General features: G+C 41.9%; 1 protein-coding gene across 1 annotated transcript in view; it reads right to left on the bottom strand.

Moving 5' to 3' along the window:
* The window catches only part of reln (reelin), a 307,273-nt gene that overhangs the window by 99,077 nt on the left and 193,930 nt on the right, over positions 1-14,266 (bottom strand). The window contains exons 27-28 of the mRNA XM_059987188.1: positions 7,802-7,996; positions 1,527-1,762 (exon numbers count right to left, since the gene is read on the bottom strand). Coding sequence (XP_059843171.1) covers positions 1,527-1,762; positions 7,802-7,996 — 431 coding nt within the window. The remainder of the gene's footprint in view (positions 1-1,526; positions 1,763-7,801; positions 7,997-14,266) is intronic.

The following is a 14,266-nucleotide window of genomic DNA, read 5'->3' as shown; positions in this document are numbered from 1 at the left end:
GGGGGGAAGAGAGGTCTGAAGCCCAGTAATAGAGATAGGGGAGGGGGTAGGGCCTAGAGGCGCCAGGTGAAAAACCAATCAGAGAACCTGCTGAGTTCTTCCAGCGCTGTGTATGTATCAAAGCTGATTAACTTGTGAGCATACTGCTGATTCTGGGATTCTCATTCTGGACAATGAAGCTGGGATAAACAGATTCTCGGCAGCTGCTCTTTCAAGCTTTTGTAGAATTTTATTTATTTCAGGAAGATCTGAATCCCAGGGAACATAGGCCCATTCTACTCAGTCTCACCTTAATGTGACAACTTCCAGTGAAACTCACCTTCACCTCCTCCAAGAAAAAGGCCTAGCCTTCTTTAGGCAAGAACATCAAAACTCTACCAATGCTTATATACTTGATGAGATATACTGTGACAGCAAGTGTCCAGGAGCAGCAGGTTCCTACGAAAGTGGAGGGTAAATCTGGCAAGTTTAGACAGCCTTGTCTGATGAGAGAAATTGAGGCTCTGGTCAAGCAAATGAAGGTTTAAGAGGTTGAGACTGAGTAAATCCCTTAATGACTATAAAAAATTAAGAATACTCTTAAACAGGAAATCAAGAGGGTAAAAAAAGATGAGCTGGATCTGGCAGATAAGGTTGAAGAAAAACTGAAGGAGCTCTATAGTAGACAGAAAATTCTGGAGGCCCTTGTTAGTCACTGGTGAAGTTCCCAAGACTGGATAGTGGCGAACGTCTTTCCATTGTCTATAAAGGTTAGCAAAGATAAGGCAGGGAAGTACATGCCAGTCAGCCTGACATCAGTAGAGGGAATGTTACTGGGGTGAATACTGAGGGACAGGGTCTACCAGCATTGACAGAGTCTGGCCATAAGGAATCAGTCTGGCTTTTTTCATGGGAATTTTTTTCATGGGTGTAGATTTAGGTTGCGAGGGGAAAGATTTTAAAATGACCAAAGGGGCAAATTTTTCATGCAGAGGGTGGTGAGTATATGGAATGAGCTGCCAGATGAAGTGATTCAAAGATTCAAAGTACATTTATTATCAAAGAATGCACTAATCCATAAGCCTCCAGTTTCAGGTTGTGATGCATCCAACAGTTCTCTGGGAGTTCAAAAGGCAAGAAATTCAACTAAGTTCATTACTAATAACACCTTTTCTGAAGTAAGTTGTGGTAAACTATCACCGCAAACAACGAAGAAGCAAGCGGAGGCAGAGCTTTTTTAAAAGGATGGGCCGTGTGGGCGCATCGCAAAGCTGAAGCGCAACGTGTTCTAGGGGTTAAGGTGGCTGCATTAGTATCACTTAAAAACCACCTGGAGGGGAGTTGGCCAAATGCAGGAAACTGGAACTAGCAGGGTGGGCATTGTGAAGGCAAGGACTGCTTGGCCAAATTGGCTGTGTTACTCTATGGCATGTCATCCATCCAACTATATAACCTTGTACCCTTTTCTTCATTGTGTCTTTATTTTCCTCATGATGTGTATTTGCATTAACTCCACTAAGTGGTAGCATGAAGATAAGATCACTCACCTGGATGCTACAGATCTCGGGATAATGACCGTGACCCTTGTCCAGGTTTCGAAGTCTCCCATGTAGTACACTGTTGATTCCTTCAGTTCCCTTGAACTTCCCTCACAGCCCTTGACACCAGGTGATGCAGGATAGCAGCCTTCTTTTACCAGAGACCAAGATCTACCGGCATCATGGGAGTATTGAAGGAGGACAGGGGCAGCACTACTGAACTGGCGCTCACATCCAATGTTCAGCTGAAAAACACAAGATGTAGCAAATTAAAACTTCATGAGCAAAAACCCTAATATATATATATATATATATACACACACACACACACACACACACACACACACACACACACAGAGTTAGGCCTGCCCTGTGCCCTGTAATAAGGAAGGGAGTGAACCTTCTGTAAAAAAAATAGTTATCGGGCTCTTGCCCACTTTAAAAATCCATTTAACCTCTAACTTGAGCAAGGGCAACTGTAGGAAGTGGGACCATCATTGCATACCAGACACTTAAGTTGAAAGTTCACACAGGAAACCTCAGCTGCCCTCTCACATTGCATTGGCAGAGAGAGAAATTTCTCTCATTCACAGAAGCGAAGACACCTCCTCTCTGAGGAAGTCGGCCTTCCAGACTGTGAACCACAAACTAGGTGAGTCTGTGATTCATTGTGAATCTGAATGTCTGACTTACAGTGGAGCTAATGGCTTCTTTAACATGCTTGAGTGACAGATTGTGATTCTGTGGCAAGGGTACTGGAGAACCAGAGTCAGAGGATTGATTGCATTTTTGAAGGCACCAACCAATCATTCTGGAGTCTCTGGCACAGCTGATTATTGGAGCCATCCTCTTTAGAGTTAATCAATGGTTCCCTTTTTTCTTTGTGCGGTCCACATGAGAGAGATTTACTTTCTTCAGCAACCTTATAAAAACTATTCATCGTTTATATTTCTCCCTCCTATCCTTCTAATTTTATCATGCCTGTCAACAACTCCAACCATCCCTCCACTCCTCCCCACCCTCTCCTGAATTAGTTAGATTTATTCAGGATTCAGCCTTATTTGTCACAGGCGCATTGCAGCAAACAGTGAGATGATTGGTCAGCATTAACAACCAAGGCTGTGCTGGGGGCAGCCTGCGAGGGTCACCGCACATGATGGTGCAAACATACGATGCTCATCACAGCAACACAGAACAGAACAAGTAAAAAACAACAGCGAAAAGAAGCCTCATTCCTCTCTCCCACCCACTCACAGACACAGGCCTTTAACTCCAGGGCAGCCTCCAGCAACATCTTCCAACTGACATGGACTCAGTCCTACAGACAATGGGGTTACACCTCCACAGCAGATTCGCAGAAATTCACAGACTCTGCTTTGGCCAAAGTGCCTCTACTTCTGGACTTCAATTAGGTCACCAGAGGAAGAAATGAAAGGTTGTGTAAGGGATTCATGGTTACTGTGCATCATGGAGATGGCACCAGAAGGGGTGGAAACAGTTGACACTGGCTCACTCAGAGTCATGATGTCTTTGATTTAATCCCAGTCAGAGCAGTTAAACTTGCCATCACTAATGCAGTGTTATAGACAGATGTATACGTATTGATCCCAAAGGCAATTACAGTGTCCTAGTAGCATTACAAGTGCATGGATATACAAATATTAGAAGAGAAGTAAGAAAGAATAAAATATACTCAGGCAGTGCCACCTTTCAGATGAGCTGCTAAACCACGGTTTGTCTGCCATTGTGAATTGGAACATCATAAAAAGATGAGCAAGTGTGATCTCTCAGTGCTCTGCTAACACTTTCTGTTATTTGTTGTGACTCCAACACATAAAACTAACCGAAAGAAAAACATGGAGTCAGGAGATGTGTGTCTTAGTTTCGTTTTTACCTCAGTGAGGTGCACACTTATGACACGGTGCCATAATGATGTATGCCATTCACATACTTCATGCATATAACCCATAATGAATTCTATAAACAACAAAGAATGCTTAATCAAGCAGCATATTTACAATATTACTGAAATATTAAAGACACAATACTTTAAGTCAACTTTTCTAACAAATCCATATTCATGGTTTCATTGTGAAACCTTGTGGTGCATTAACTAGATACTACGTTTGCTTAACTTGCAATGCTGACATAGTTCATTAGCTGTGAATTGCTTTGAGATATTCCAAGGTTGTGAAAGGTGCTACATAAATGCCAGTTCTTTAGCTATGGTTTGAAACGTTTGGTGTGTTATGATCCCAGCCCCCTCCTTTGTGAGAATCGCAAGAGCACCCGTTGGGGGGGGGGGGGTCAGTAGACCCAGGAAGTGAGAGAGAGAGAAACGTGAAAAATTGCACGTCCCACCAGGGATACAGAATAAGATGCCAGCAACTATTGTCTCATGGAGACCACGTGAAAAGCCCTCGGGCAAGGTGGGCTGGTTGAGAGAGAGATTGCATCATCCCAACCTGATTGACACCTGCGACCCCATGAGGAAGTATAAAGGAGAGTCTCAGGGGGACAGCCCCTCAGACGCACCCAGAAGACACGAGAGAGTGATCCCGCAGCGGCAGGAAGCCATTCTGAAGGAAGCCACGTGCGTTAGATTCCGGGATTGGAATTTGTGGCTGGAATCACAGAAAACCGCTTTTAACTAACATCAGGGAGAGGAAACCAACGCTCCCCCGATTTCACAGAAGATTCATCAAGACTCGGCAAGTTCTTTCTCTTCTCCCCCCAATCTCTCTCTCTCTCGGTCGCCCCACGCAAAACCCAGCGATTTTAAAAGGGCTGAGGCCTGTAGACTTTCAGAGTGACTTTTATATTTCCAACAGACAATCTATTAACCCCTAGACACCAGCGGAGCTCACTTCTTAATGATGATTATAACTATACCCGTGCTTTAGATTGAATGTTGACGATGTGCACTATCTGAATGCATGTATTAACCCTACTTTTGTGTCCCTTTATAAATAAAAACGTTTGAAAATAGTGACAACAGACTTCAACAGACCTCTCTATCTTTGCTGGTAAGTTATCCAGTTACGGGATATGTAACAGGTGTCTCTCAGCAGTTTGGATATCTGACCCAAGCCTGATGAGAGCTGACAATATGATTGGGTTCAGTTCAGGTCAGGTGTCATAAAATTTTGAAATCCTTGGGCTGAGGTTGGGTTGGATTGACCATGATTGGGGCAGGCTTTAATTTTTATACCTGAGCAAGTCTGCTTGGAGGTGTACTACAACACCAGCCCAGACAGAGAGGAAATGCAAAGCAGCCATGGTCTGGGCCGTTACAGTCTATGGATTCCTAGCTACAGTCAGTAGTCCCTCCCTCCTTTTCTTTCAAACTTTTTGCCAGCCAAATCTTAAAATCCCTAATTCCTTTAGCTGTGAATAGTAGATAACTTTTCAACTTCTTTCTGTGCATTCAGAATATAGCTGCTTATCTGTCACCCACAACTCATGATCACTCATCTCCAACTTGTATGTTATACACTGGTGGGCACCATCTTCCCTTGGCCTCCTAGTAAATGTACAAAGAAGGATCCAAGGCTTGAGAATAATTAAAATACATGCAGATATGTCTAACCCAGCACAAGAGTGAAGACATTTAAATCTCCATAGTTAGTGTTTGCAGCCTTATGATAGGACTTGAGGGGCTGAGACCCATGACCCTCTCCACCCTGAATCTTGGAGGAGGGGATCAAAACAGCAGAAAATAACAGATTGTTACAACATCAGAAAGAGGCACCTTGACCCTCTGACTCCAGATGACTCATCAGGTACCACTGACATACAGGATATCTTTTCCATCCCAATTCCAATCAGCTACCATGTCCCTCCATTCTGCCACTCATCTAATACTTGGGACGATTTACAGTGGCCAACCGCGCAACCTGCGCATTGCTTCACCCAGGCAGCAATGGGGTTTCAGGATCACACCCAGGTCACTGGATCTCTGAATCCGCAGCTCTAGTATGGGTGCTACTGTATTGTGCATGGAAACTCAACTCTCAAATTTTTGTTTCTGTGCTGGAAGCTGGAAATATGAACAGCTGAATGCTTAATGACATTCCTCTGCCACTGCTAACCACCATGAACATTATATAAGAGCTGGAAAGTCTCTTAAAATACTGGGCAGAGAAAAAATAGTATATTCATCCACAAATACTTCCCATTTCTGGGGCAATAATTCATCTTCTCAGATTTCTAGTTCTGAGTTTGCTGGGAATAAATAATGCAGTTGTATGAATTTTTTTACAAGTATGTTAAGGGAGTTCAGTTGTTAACTTTGCATGAGGGCTCATACAGAAAACAATACATGAGGCAGGATAGCTGAAACGGGTTCGTTATCATCTCTAGCATTGTTGATTGTTTGTTAGTTGATGTTTGCTTTGGAATGGATCAAGGAAACACTATTAAAAACTGAGAGGAAAATGATACTTCGCTTTGTGATTGTCACACTCAGATTGTCGAGCATCAGCATCTGAAAAACTAAGCAGGATGATCCAAAGTGTTTAACCTCCCTGTGAGGAATATCACAGAACTGGCTATAAATCTGGGCTGGGGGGAAAAGTGACCTAGGGTAATGAATCTGCTGTAAACCTCTGAAGCCTTTCATTATTTTACAAGCTTTCAATTATCCAGCCCTCACCTGTTACATATTGATCAGAAATTTCGGTACAGTTCATTAATTTTCAATTACAAGTGCATGACCTGTACATTTTATATGCAGGGGCATCATCATGTCAGCTGCTTAAAATCTAGACTGCGGTACAGCCAGTCAATTTAAAATGAGAACAATTCCATAGATTTTCATCTGCTATGGCTTTGCCATCACAATCTTACACTAGCAGTATTTGTAGTGGAATACATAGCAGTTTTGGAAATTTTAGAAAGCCTTAAAAACTAAACAGGACAATTTAGTAACATGGTGACCAGAACTGCATCAAACCCTCCAACTGTGTGGTCCTGTCTTTTGCAACATGAGCAAGAAATTCCATTGATGCTATTTTTAGCCATTTAAATAGAAAAATTAAAACCTTTATTCAAAGTATGGAAAGAAGAATTTCTAGCTGATGCATTGTTTTTATTATGAATATCACAACATGATTCAACTCCTAATTTAGTTCCTGCAGACTTAACACTGTAGATTAGATGTTAGTTTCCCCTAATCTGTTTATTTCTTCCACCCTCTGGATACAAGTTTTCTTAATGGCAGTTTATCGCTTAATTCCAGATACTGCAGCACAAAAATCTACATTTCACTCCAGGGTTGCATTATTAGAGGTGCTGATGCTCTGATAAGATGATACTCTTAATAGCTTTCTCAGCTGGACGTAGGAAATCCCACAATAATACTTCCAAAGAAGTTTAGTGGAATTATCAGCAGTCCTTGCCATTACTTACCCTCATCTAACATCACTAAAGCAGATCACATTGCTTCTAGTGGGATTTTCCCACTTTATAATAGGCATTACACTTCATTCGTAGTTAAGTACTCCGGGACATCTTGAAAGTGAAATAAAAGATGCCAGAGAAATAAGTGCAACACACAAAATGCTGGAAGATCTCGGGCAGCATCTATGGAAAGAAATAGAGCTAACTGTGGCCCTTCATCTGGACTGGAAAGGAAGGGGGAAGAAGCGAGTATCAGAAGGTGGGAAGAGAGGAAGGATTTAAAGCTAGAAGGTGATAGGTGAAGACAGGTGAGGGGGAAGGTAGGTGGGTGGGGTGAAGAAGTGAGAAGCTGGGAGGTGATAGGTGGAAAAGGTAAAGGTCTGAAGAAGGAGGAATCTGATAGGAGAAGAGAGAGGACCATGGGAGAAATGAAAGAAGGAGGGACACCAAAGGGAGGTGAGGGGAAGAGAGGAGTAAGAAGAGAGTCAGAAAGGGGAATGGAAAAAGAGCGAAGGGGGAGAGGTTGAAATTTCCGGAAGCTAACGAAACTGATGTTGGTGACGTCAGGCTGGAGGCTACCCAGATGGAATATGAGGTGTTGCTTCTTCGACCAGAGAGTGGCCTCATCATGGCAGTAGAGGAGGCCTTGGACCTACATGTTGGAATGAAAATGGGGACTGGAATTAAAATGGTTGGCTACCGGGGAATCCTGCTTGTAGCAGATGGAGCGAAGTTGCTCGACAAGCAGGTTATCCTTTATAGATCGCAAACTTCCATTTGATTCATAGCATGCAAAGGTAAAATTGTAGCTGGCTGAAGACGTGAAGCCTTGGTGAGCCAGTGCAAAGGGCCATCAGTGAGGTGATGAAATGTGTGCGCTCTACCTTGAACTGAAGCAGGTATCCAGGTTTCAGGGTCAGGTCCCGAGTCACAGCAACCCGATCGCCATCCGATTTTGCAAACACCATCGATGAGTGGGTCGTGGAGCAGAAGGTCTCATTACTGCCCATCCCTTCATTAGCCAACATCAGCCAAATGCTCAGCTGGCTGAGCGGGATATCATAGGACGGTGTGTAGTCCTGCAAGACAAGAAAGAAACAAAATGTGTAACGTGGTAAATATTAGAGCAACATACACAAAATGCTGGAGGAACTCAGCAGGTCCAGCAGCATCTATGGAAAAGAGTAAACAGTCGATGTTTTAGACCGAGACTCTTCACCAGGATTTAAAAAGGGTTTTGGCCCAAAACATCAACAATTTACTCTTTTCCATAGGCGCTGCCTGACCCGCTGAGCTCCTCCAGTGCTTTGCATTTGTTGCTTTGGATCTCCAGCATCTGCAGATTTCCTCATGTTCGTGATAGATCCTTGCAAGCTGCTTCAGTGAGATGAAAAATGTGAATATTTTAGTGTTACCACAAAAGGTTTTAAAAGCAAACAAATCTGTTCTGACATTAAAGGAAAACTGGGTTATAGAGTATACACATGATTCACTTGTGCTGGTAAATCTATGGCTAAGTTACAAAGGAACAACTGGGCAGCAAATTAGGCTGCAATACGGCGCCTATAAGACAGCAGTGAGCTGCTTACTGTAAAGTTGTCTTCAAACACAATAAATCCAGTTGAGTTGCCATTTGATGGTGGATTATTGGGAATCCTAGACAAGATAACATCAAATAACACATGTGGAATGGACAGATAAGCTGCTTATAACCACAGTGTTTATACCAGATTCAGCCTTGAAGTGCAGTCGTGCAGATGCACGAGTATTCCAAGGACACTCAAGTGAGTGTCTATAAAATAGCCTTCGATGTCACTGAGAGCCTCAGTTCCTGCTTACAAATAATTTTTCTTTATGAGACCCTTGCAGTACCTAATAATAAATGTCACCGTTCATTGAACTTTACACTCAGTTTCAAATATCATAAATCAAATATATTAAGTAATATTTTTCTTGATTAATTAATGCTAAGGGAGATTCTTTCTAATAGGTGATGATAAATATCACAGGTTGGCATTTAAAGAAAGAGGTGGTTGAACTTAATGTGCAAACACAGTGAGCAATTAGGAAGAAAACAGTTCATTGCAAAAAAAAAGGATTTAAGTATGAGTAACTATATCTTACTGAAATTATATACAGACCTGCTGAAGGGTTTGCTCTCCCTTCTCAAGGGAGATTATACTATACGTGCAATAAAGAACGTGCAGTGCAAAATTCAGCAGATATCTGTAATCGGGGTTTTTGTCCTGTTGGGAGATATTAAGAACACAGAAAAAGAAGTAAGCTATTCTATCCCTCATGCCTAGTCCACCATTGAACAATCCCTTTCACCTTGGTATAACTACATGTGTGTTAAAAGGATGAAGCATCTAGAATTCCTTATGGCGCTTGATGCAGGTCTATTCTTTCTCCTGATGGAGTATCTATAACCATGGTTACCAGTTCAAAATAAAGGCTGTGCCATTCTGGACAAAGATCAGAAGGTAGATATGCTTTGGATTCTCGATCTGGCAGGCCTATGCTGCTGAGTACATTCAAGGTAGAGATAGATTTCTTTGGATATTAAGGAGACAAATGAATGTGGAGTTAGCACATGTAGTTGGTGCTGAGATAAAAGATCAGTTTTATTCTTGTTTAATGGCACAGCAAGCTTGAGGGACAAAATGGCCTTTTGCTGCTTCTGTACAAAATCATTTTGTGGATCCTGTACTATTAAAAGACCATAGCACTCTGAACAATTGCATACATGGGGCAGAGCCTTAATATCCAATTCCATATCAAGATATTTGAAGTATGATGTAGAAAGCCATCAGTTGCAGCCCAGCCATTGAGCTGATATTGAATTACTTAAATAAGCACCTAACACAGAATGATTAATCGCATTGCTGACCCTCTGTATATAATACGGCTTTATTTTAAATGAATCTGTAGCTAAATCCAAGCTGTTGATGCTTGATCTAGGTATGTTGATAGGGATCAGTGAAATAAAAGGGCTTCCTATTTCTGGCAGTCGGTATTAATTACCATGTGGACTGGGCAGAGAGAAAGATCCGTCAGTGAAGAGTGGGAGTGGCACTGTGGATTTTCATCCCCCCACTGGAGAGGGCAGGTGAGGGATGTCCTGGATAAATCACTGGATAAAACTGGTGTTTGAGGTTGCCGGTGGTGATTAGTCCATTAACCAGAGGGTAATTCTATCACAGGTCTTCACTCGCAGAGTCATCCCAAATTGCTTGCGAAAATAAAGATGGAGGGGCAGTGGAGAAAGCTCTCCTGCTGGCATCCAACAGCTACAGTAACCATCTCCTCCCTGTTCCCATGGCAGGCAGGTTGGCACTTCCATAAGTCTCTCCAGCAGCCTGTTGTCGGCTCTGGAAGGCTTCCTCAGGCTGCTGCTAACTCTAACAGGTGTTGCTTGCCCGTCGATTTCAACGATGACTTTTGTGTTTGTGTGGCTCATCCGATGTGTGTTAGGAGATGACTGTTGAGGCCAATTCTTGAATGGTACAGACGTTGACAGAGGGAACAAGAGAACTGCCCTGGTTTCTTAGGCGTGGCTATTTCTGCTGCTTTCCTCTTCTGTCGGATGGTCTCCACATCTGCCTTTCTTCAAAGTTGCCGTGAGCAAGTATTACCAAGGCACGCCCACCAGTTCTGTCTCATGCCCTATGTTCCAAGTGCTGGGGAGCAAGCCTGCAAAAAGCAATGCTGGCTTTCACAGTCTTTGTACCTCTTACGAGATCTGTCACGTTTTCTGCTTCCCTGTGCCAATTAGCCGAAGAGCAGCTACTTAAGTGGTCTGGAGTCCTCCATGCACATAACATGACTGGTCCAATGGAGTTCTGCTTTTAGGATCATGGCTTCAATACTGGTGGTCTTTGCCCCATTGAGGACCTCCAGGTTTGTGATACAGAGGCCTTATTTCAGCCTGCTCCTGGATCTGCAGTGTGCTGCCTTCCATCACCCCTCACAACACTGAGGGGAGCACAGGAATTTAGATACCTCGGTAGTGTCACCTCCAGTGACGGTTCCTTGGATAAAAGAAATCAATGCCAGGGCTTGCAAGTCAGAGCCTGGTCGCCTGCAATTGCATGTGCTATGCCAGCACAATATCCACTAAGATCAACTTGTACAAGGCTGTTGTCCTTGCCAGCCTCCCCTCTGGCTGTGAAACGTAGACTGTATATGTACCGCAACTCAGATTGCTGGAGCACTTCCACATGCACGGCCTGAGATCCATTATGGGTATCTGCTGCCACGTACGCCCAAATCTAACAGTTCACTCACTCACAAGTCATTTGCTGCTGAGACACAATTCAGTCTTGTCTGGAAGACTCCCTCCCTGGCCATGAGATCTGAAACCAAATCTTCTCCAGAGCAACCTCTGCTACAGTCAAGGAGGCTTTGCGGCTGTCTGCACTTTGAGATGCGTGTGTCACAGCACTTTCACACCGAAAAAGGCATTTGGTTGTAAACCAGTGGTTAATATCCAGCAGGCAGACTCTTTATTACAGCCTTGCTTAGTGAGGTTGTCAATTTAATGGCCATTAGTTCTCCAATGTTTTACTACATTCAGATGCTGTAAACGATGAACTACCTGCCTGCTGAACCTGAACACTAAGCCTTACTTAACGACTGATTTCATGCTTCAGTTCTCTGAAACAGGACAAGCTGATACTTTAGACCAAATTACCACAATTATTCTACACTTTGACTCTATAAGAACTGCTACCTGCCTAAGTAGAAAAGAAGCCAGTTTCTGTTATAACAAACTCAAGACTTGTTCTGGCTCTAGCATTCACACTATTTTAAGTTTACAGATATGCAGCCATTCTGGCAAAGGTTATTTGTGATATCCTGGACGGTGGAGGATACATGTACAGGCTGACAGTCAGAAAATCATTATACTGAGCTGAAATGGGTTGGTTGTTTAAAATAGAAAACAGAGCATGCATTCCTCAAATAAATTCTTACATCAGTCACAGAAATTGGATCATTGCAGAAAAGTATGTTTTTCTTATATGTCAAGGTAGAAAAAGTGGGCCTGGGGAGAGACTCCTCAGAGTATTTGTCAAAGCTCACTAGCTGTCCATCTTTGCCCATTCAGGCTGTTCAGTAGGGTTACCTCCATCTCATTTCTGCTTTAACAGCTATGAGGGCTTCTACCATTCCCTACACATAACTGCAGTGAAGTAGAACCAACCTTAACTTTTACCTCTAAATGGTAAAGATCCACCTGAAGCCATGGCAATAAATGAGGGCCCTTAAAGGACTAATCCTCAAAATCCTTTCAAATTCCTGACGAGCTTTCTCTGTAAGTAATGCCCTCCACCCATCAGAGAATCACTCCACGTACTTTTCTGACAGTGGGAGATGCTGCCATTTTTAATTTCATAGGCTTCATTGGAAATATTCAAGGATTACGGGAGAAATATTTTCATGCACCTCAACTTGCAATGAATTTTGACCAGCAAAAGAACACCAGACCTAGTCATGGTGCAATACTGAGCTCAACTTTCCTCTTACTAATACACAGAAATTGACGTGGCCTTCAGGGAATTTTACAAAAGCCACTTTCAAATGAAACAAATATAAAAAGGAAAATTATCTTTGTCATCATTGCCCAAACTGGCAAGCTCTTACTGGTAATAAATCATTGAATGGGATTCTCCAAGTGCTTTCATACTATAAGCACAAATTTCATTTGCTCTCTGCATCCATTGCTTTCAAACATCATCTCCAGTATAAAAATTAATACCTTCTGGTCATATACCTTGCATACAATAACTGGAAACAGCAAAAGGACCTCTTATTTTTGTGTTGATTTTACCAAGTAACATGACTTTGAATGAAGAATGAGATCGTGTAACAATAAACACCCTGTCCCTTGTTTACTGAGGCGGTATTTAATTTTAAAACTATTTCCACTCACATGTTCATAGAACCAAATCCAGACTTTTGCCAATGATCACAGCAACCAATCATTTTATTGCAATGTAAAAATTATGGCTCATATAAAACTGAGATTTGTTTGATAAGTAAGCCAAATTATGAGGAATCCTGGGCCCAGATAGGAAATTTACTGTTTCAACTGCAGATGTTATCATCATGATCGAGGAAACAACTAAAGCTTTTCTTTCTCAAGACTTAAACAGGACCTCAAGAATGAAGAATGCTCCTACTTCTGATTAAAGGAATGTTATTGCAGAGTTACTTAATTTTTTGTGTAGGAACAGTTTTATCCAAGCAAGTAGTTGAAATATAACCAATGTTATGTAGCTTAGAACTGAAATTGTAACAAGAAATAAAGGATTTATTATGAACACTCAAATATTTTGAAACTCATTAACTTTCTGTATCCTAATGACTACCAAACTGTTTAGTTATAGTATCTCTGACAATTTAAAAACATTTATAATGGTGCAATTGAGATAACACAATTTACTCAGTTATTAGATATATCACAGTATTACATGGACTATAACCTTGACTAATCAAAATGTTTTTATTAATGTTGATCAATGATGAAAATCCTCCATTTCAGTGATTAGATTTCATGCCAAGATTGATGAGCGGATAAAATGTACATCTGTTTCCGAAACCAATTCCCCTGAGCAATTCCAGCCTTTCAGAGATTACTTCCAGTGTATCAAGGTCATCAATCTATATTTTATTCCAAACATTGTGGTTCATCTGAGGGTGATTAAAAGAGCTGGATTTCAGGTTCTTGGAACGTGACTGGCACTCCATTAGCTGCCTCTGACACTTGAAACCCTGGGAGTGATTGGCAGGACATCAGTTGAGTGAACCAGTGGAGAATGAGATTTAGATGGGATTCTGCTCATCCTAAACAGCTCCAGCACTGAAGACAAGAGAGCTTAAAAATGTTGCTTTATCAAGAACATCAGTTGCATAGAAATTTTCCTAACCGAAGGAACTTTGTACTCAACTCCTTGGGACACTAAACTAATCAAGATTAGCTCTGAAGTAAAGAACACTGTTGATTTTTTAAATATTCCACAGAGGTTTGGTGCTTTGAAAATACCTTTTTTAAAAAAAAAACATTTATAGAGGAGTCTGTCCCTGTTGGTATTACTGCATATTTAATTTAAAAGTTGGCAGCTAGCAGCTCAGTTCATCCTGGGCCAATCAGGTTTTGTGTGATCAGCTGATAAGCTGTGATGTGGAGCCTAACATAGATCCCACACAGCTAAAGCTACTCAAACACCACGTTTAATTGTTAGTGGACCCGACTACATAAAACGGCCTAAACAAAACTTGTGCAAAAATCAAATTTGAAGTGTGGATTGTAAACAATCATCTGCTCACCTGATAACTAACAGTCAATC

This window comes from Hypanus sabinus, chromosome 13 (assembly GCF_030144855.1).
Source record: "Hypanus sabinus isolate sHypSab1 chromosome 13, sHypSab1.hap1, whole genome shotgun sequence".
NCBI classification, from domain to species: Eukaryota; Metazoa; Chordata; class Chondrichthyes; order Myliobatiformes; family Dasyatidae; genus Hypanus; species Hypanus sabinus.
This window is presented reverse-complemented; position numbering and strand designations above follow the sequence as displayed.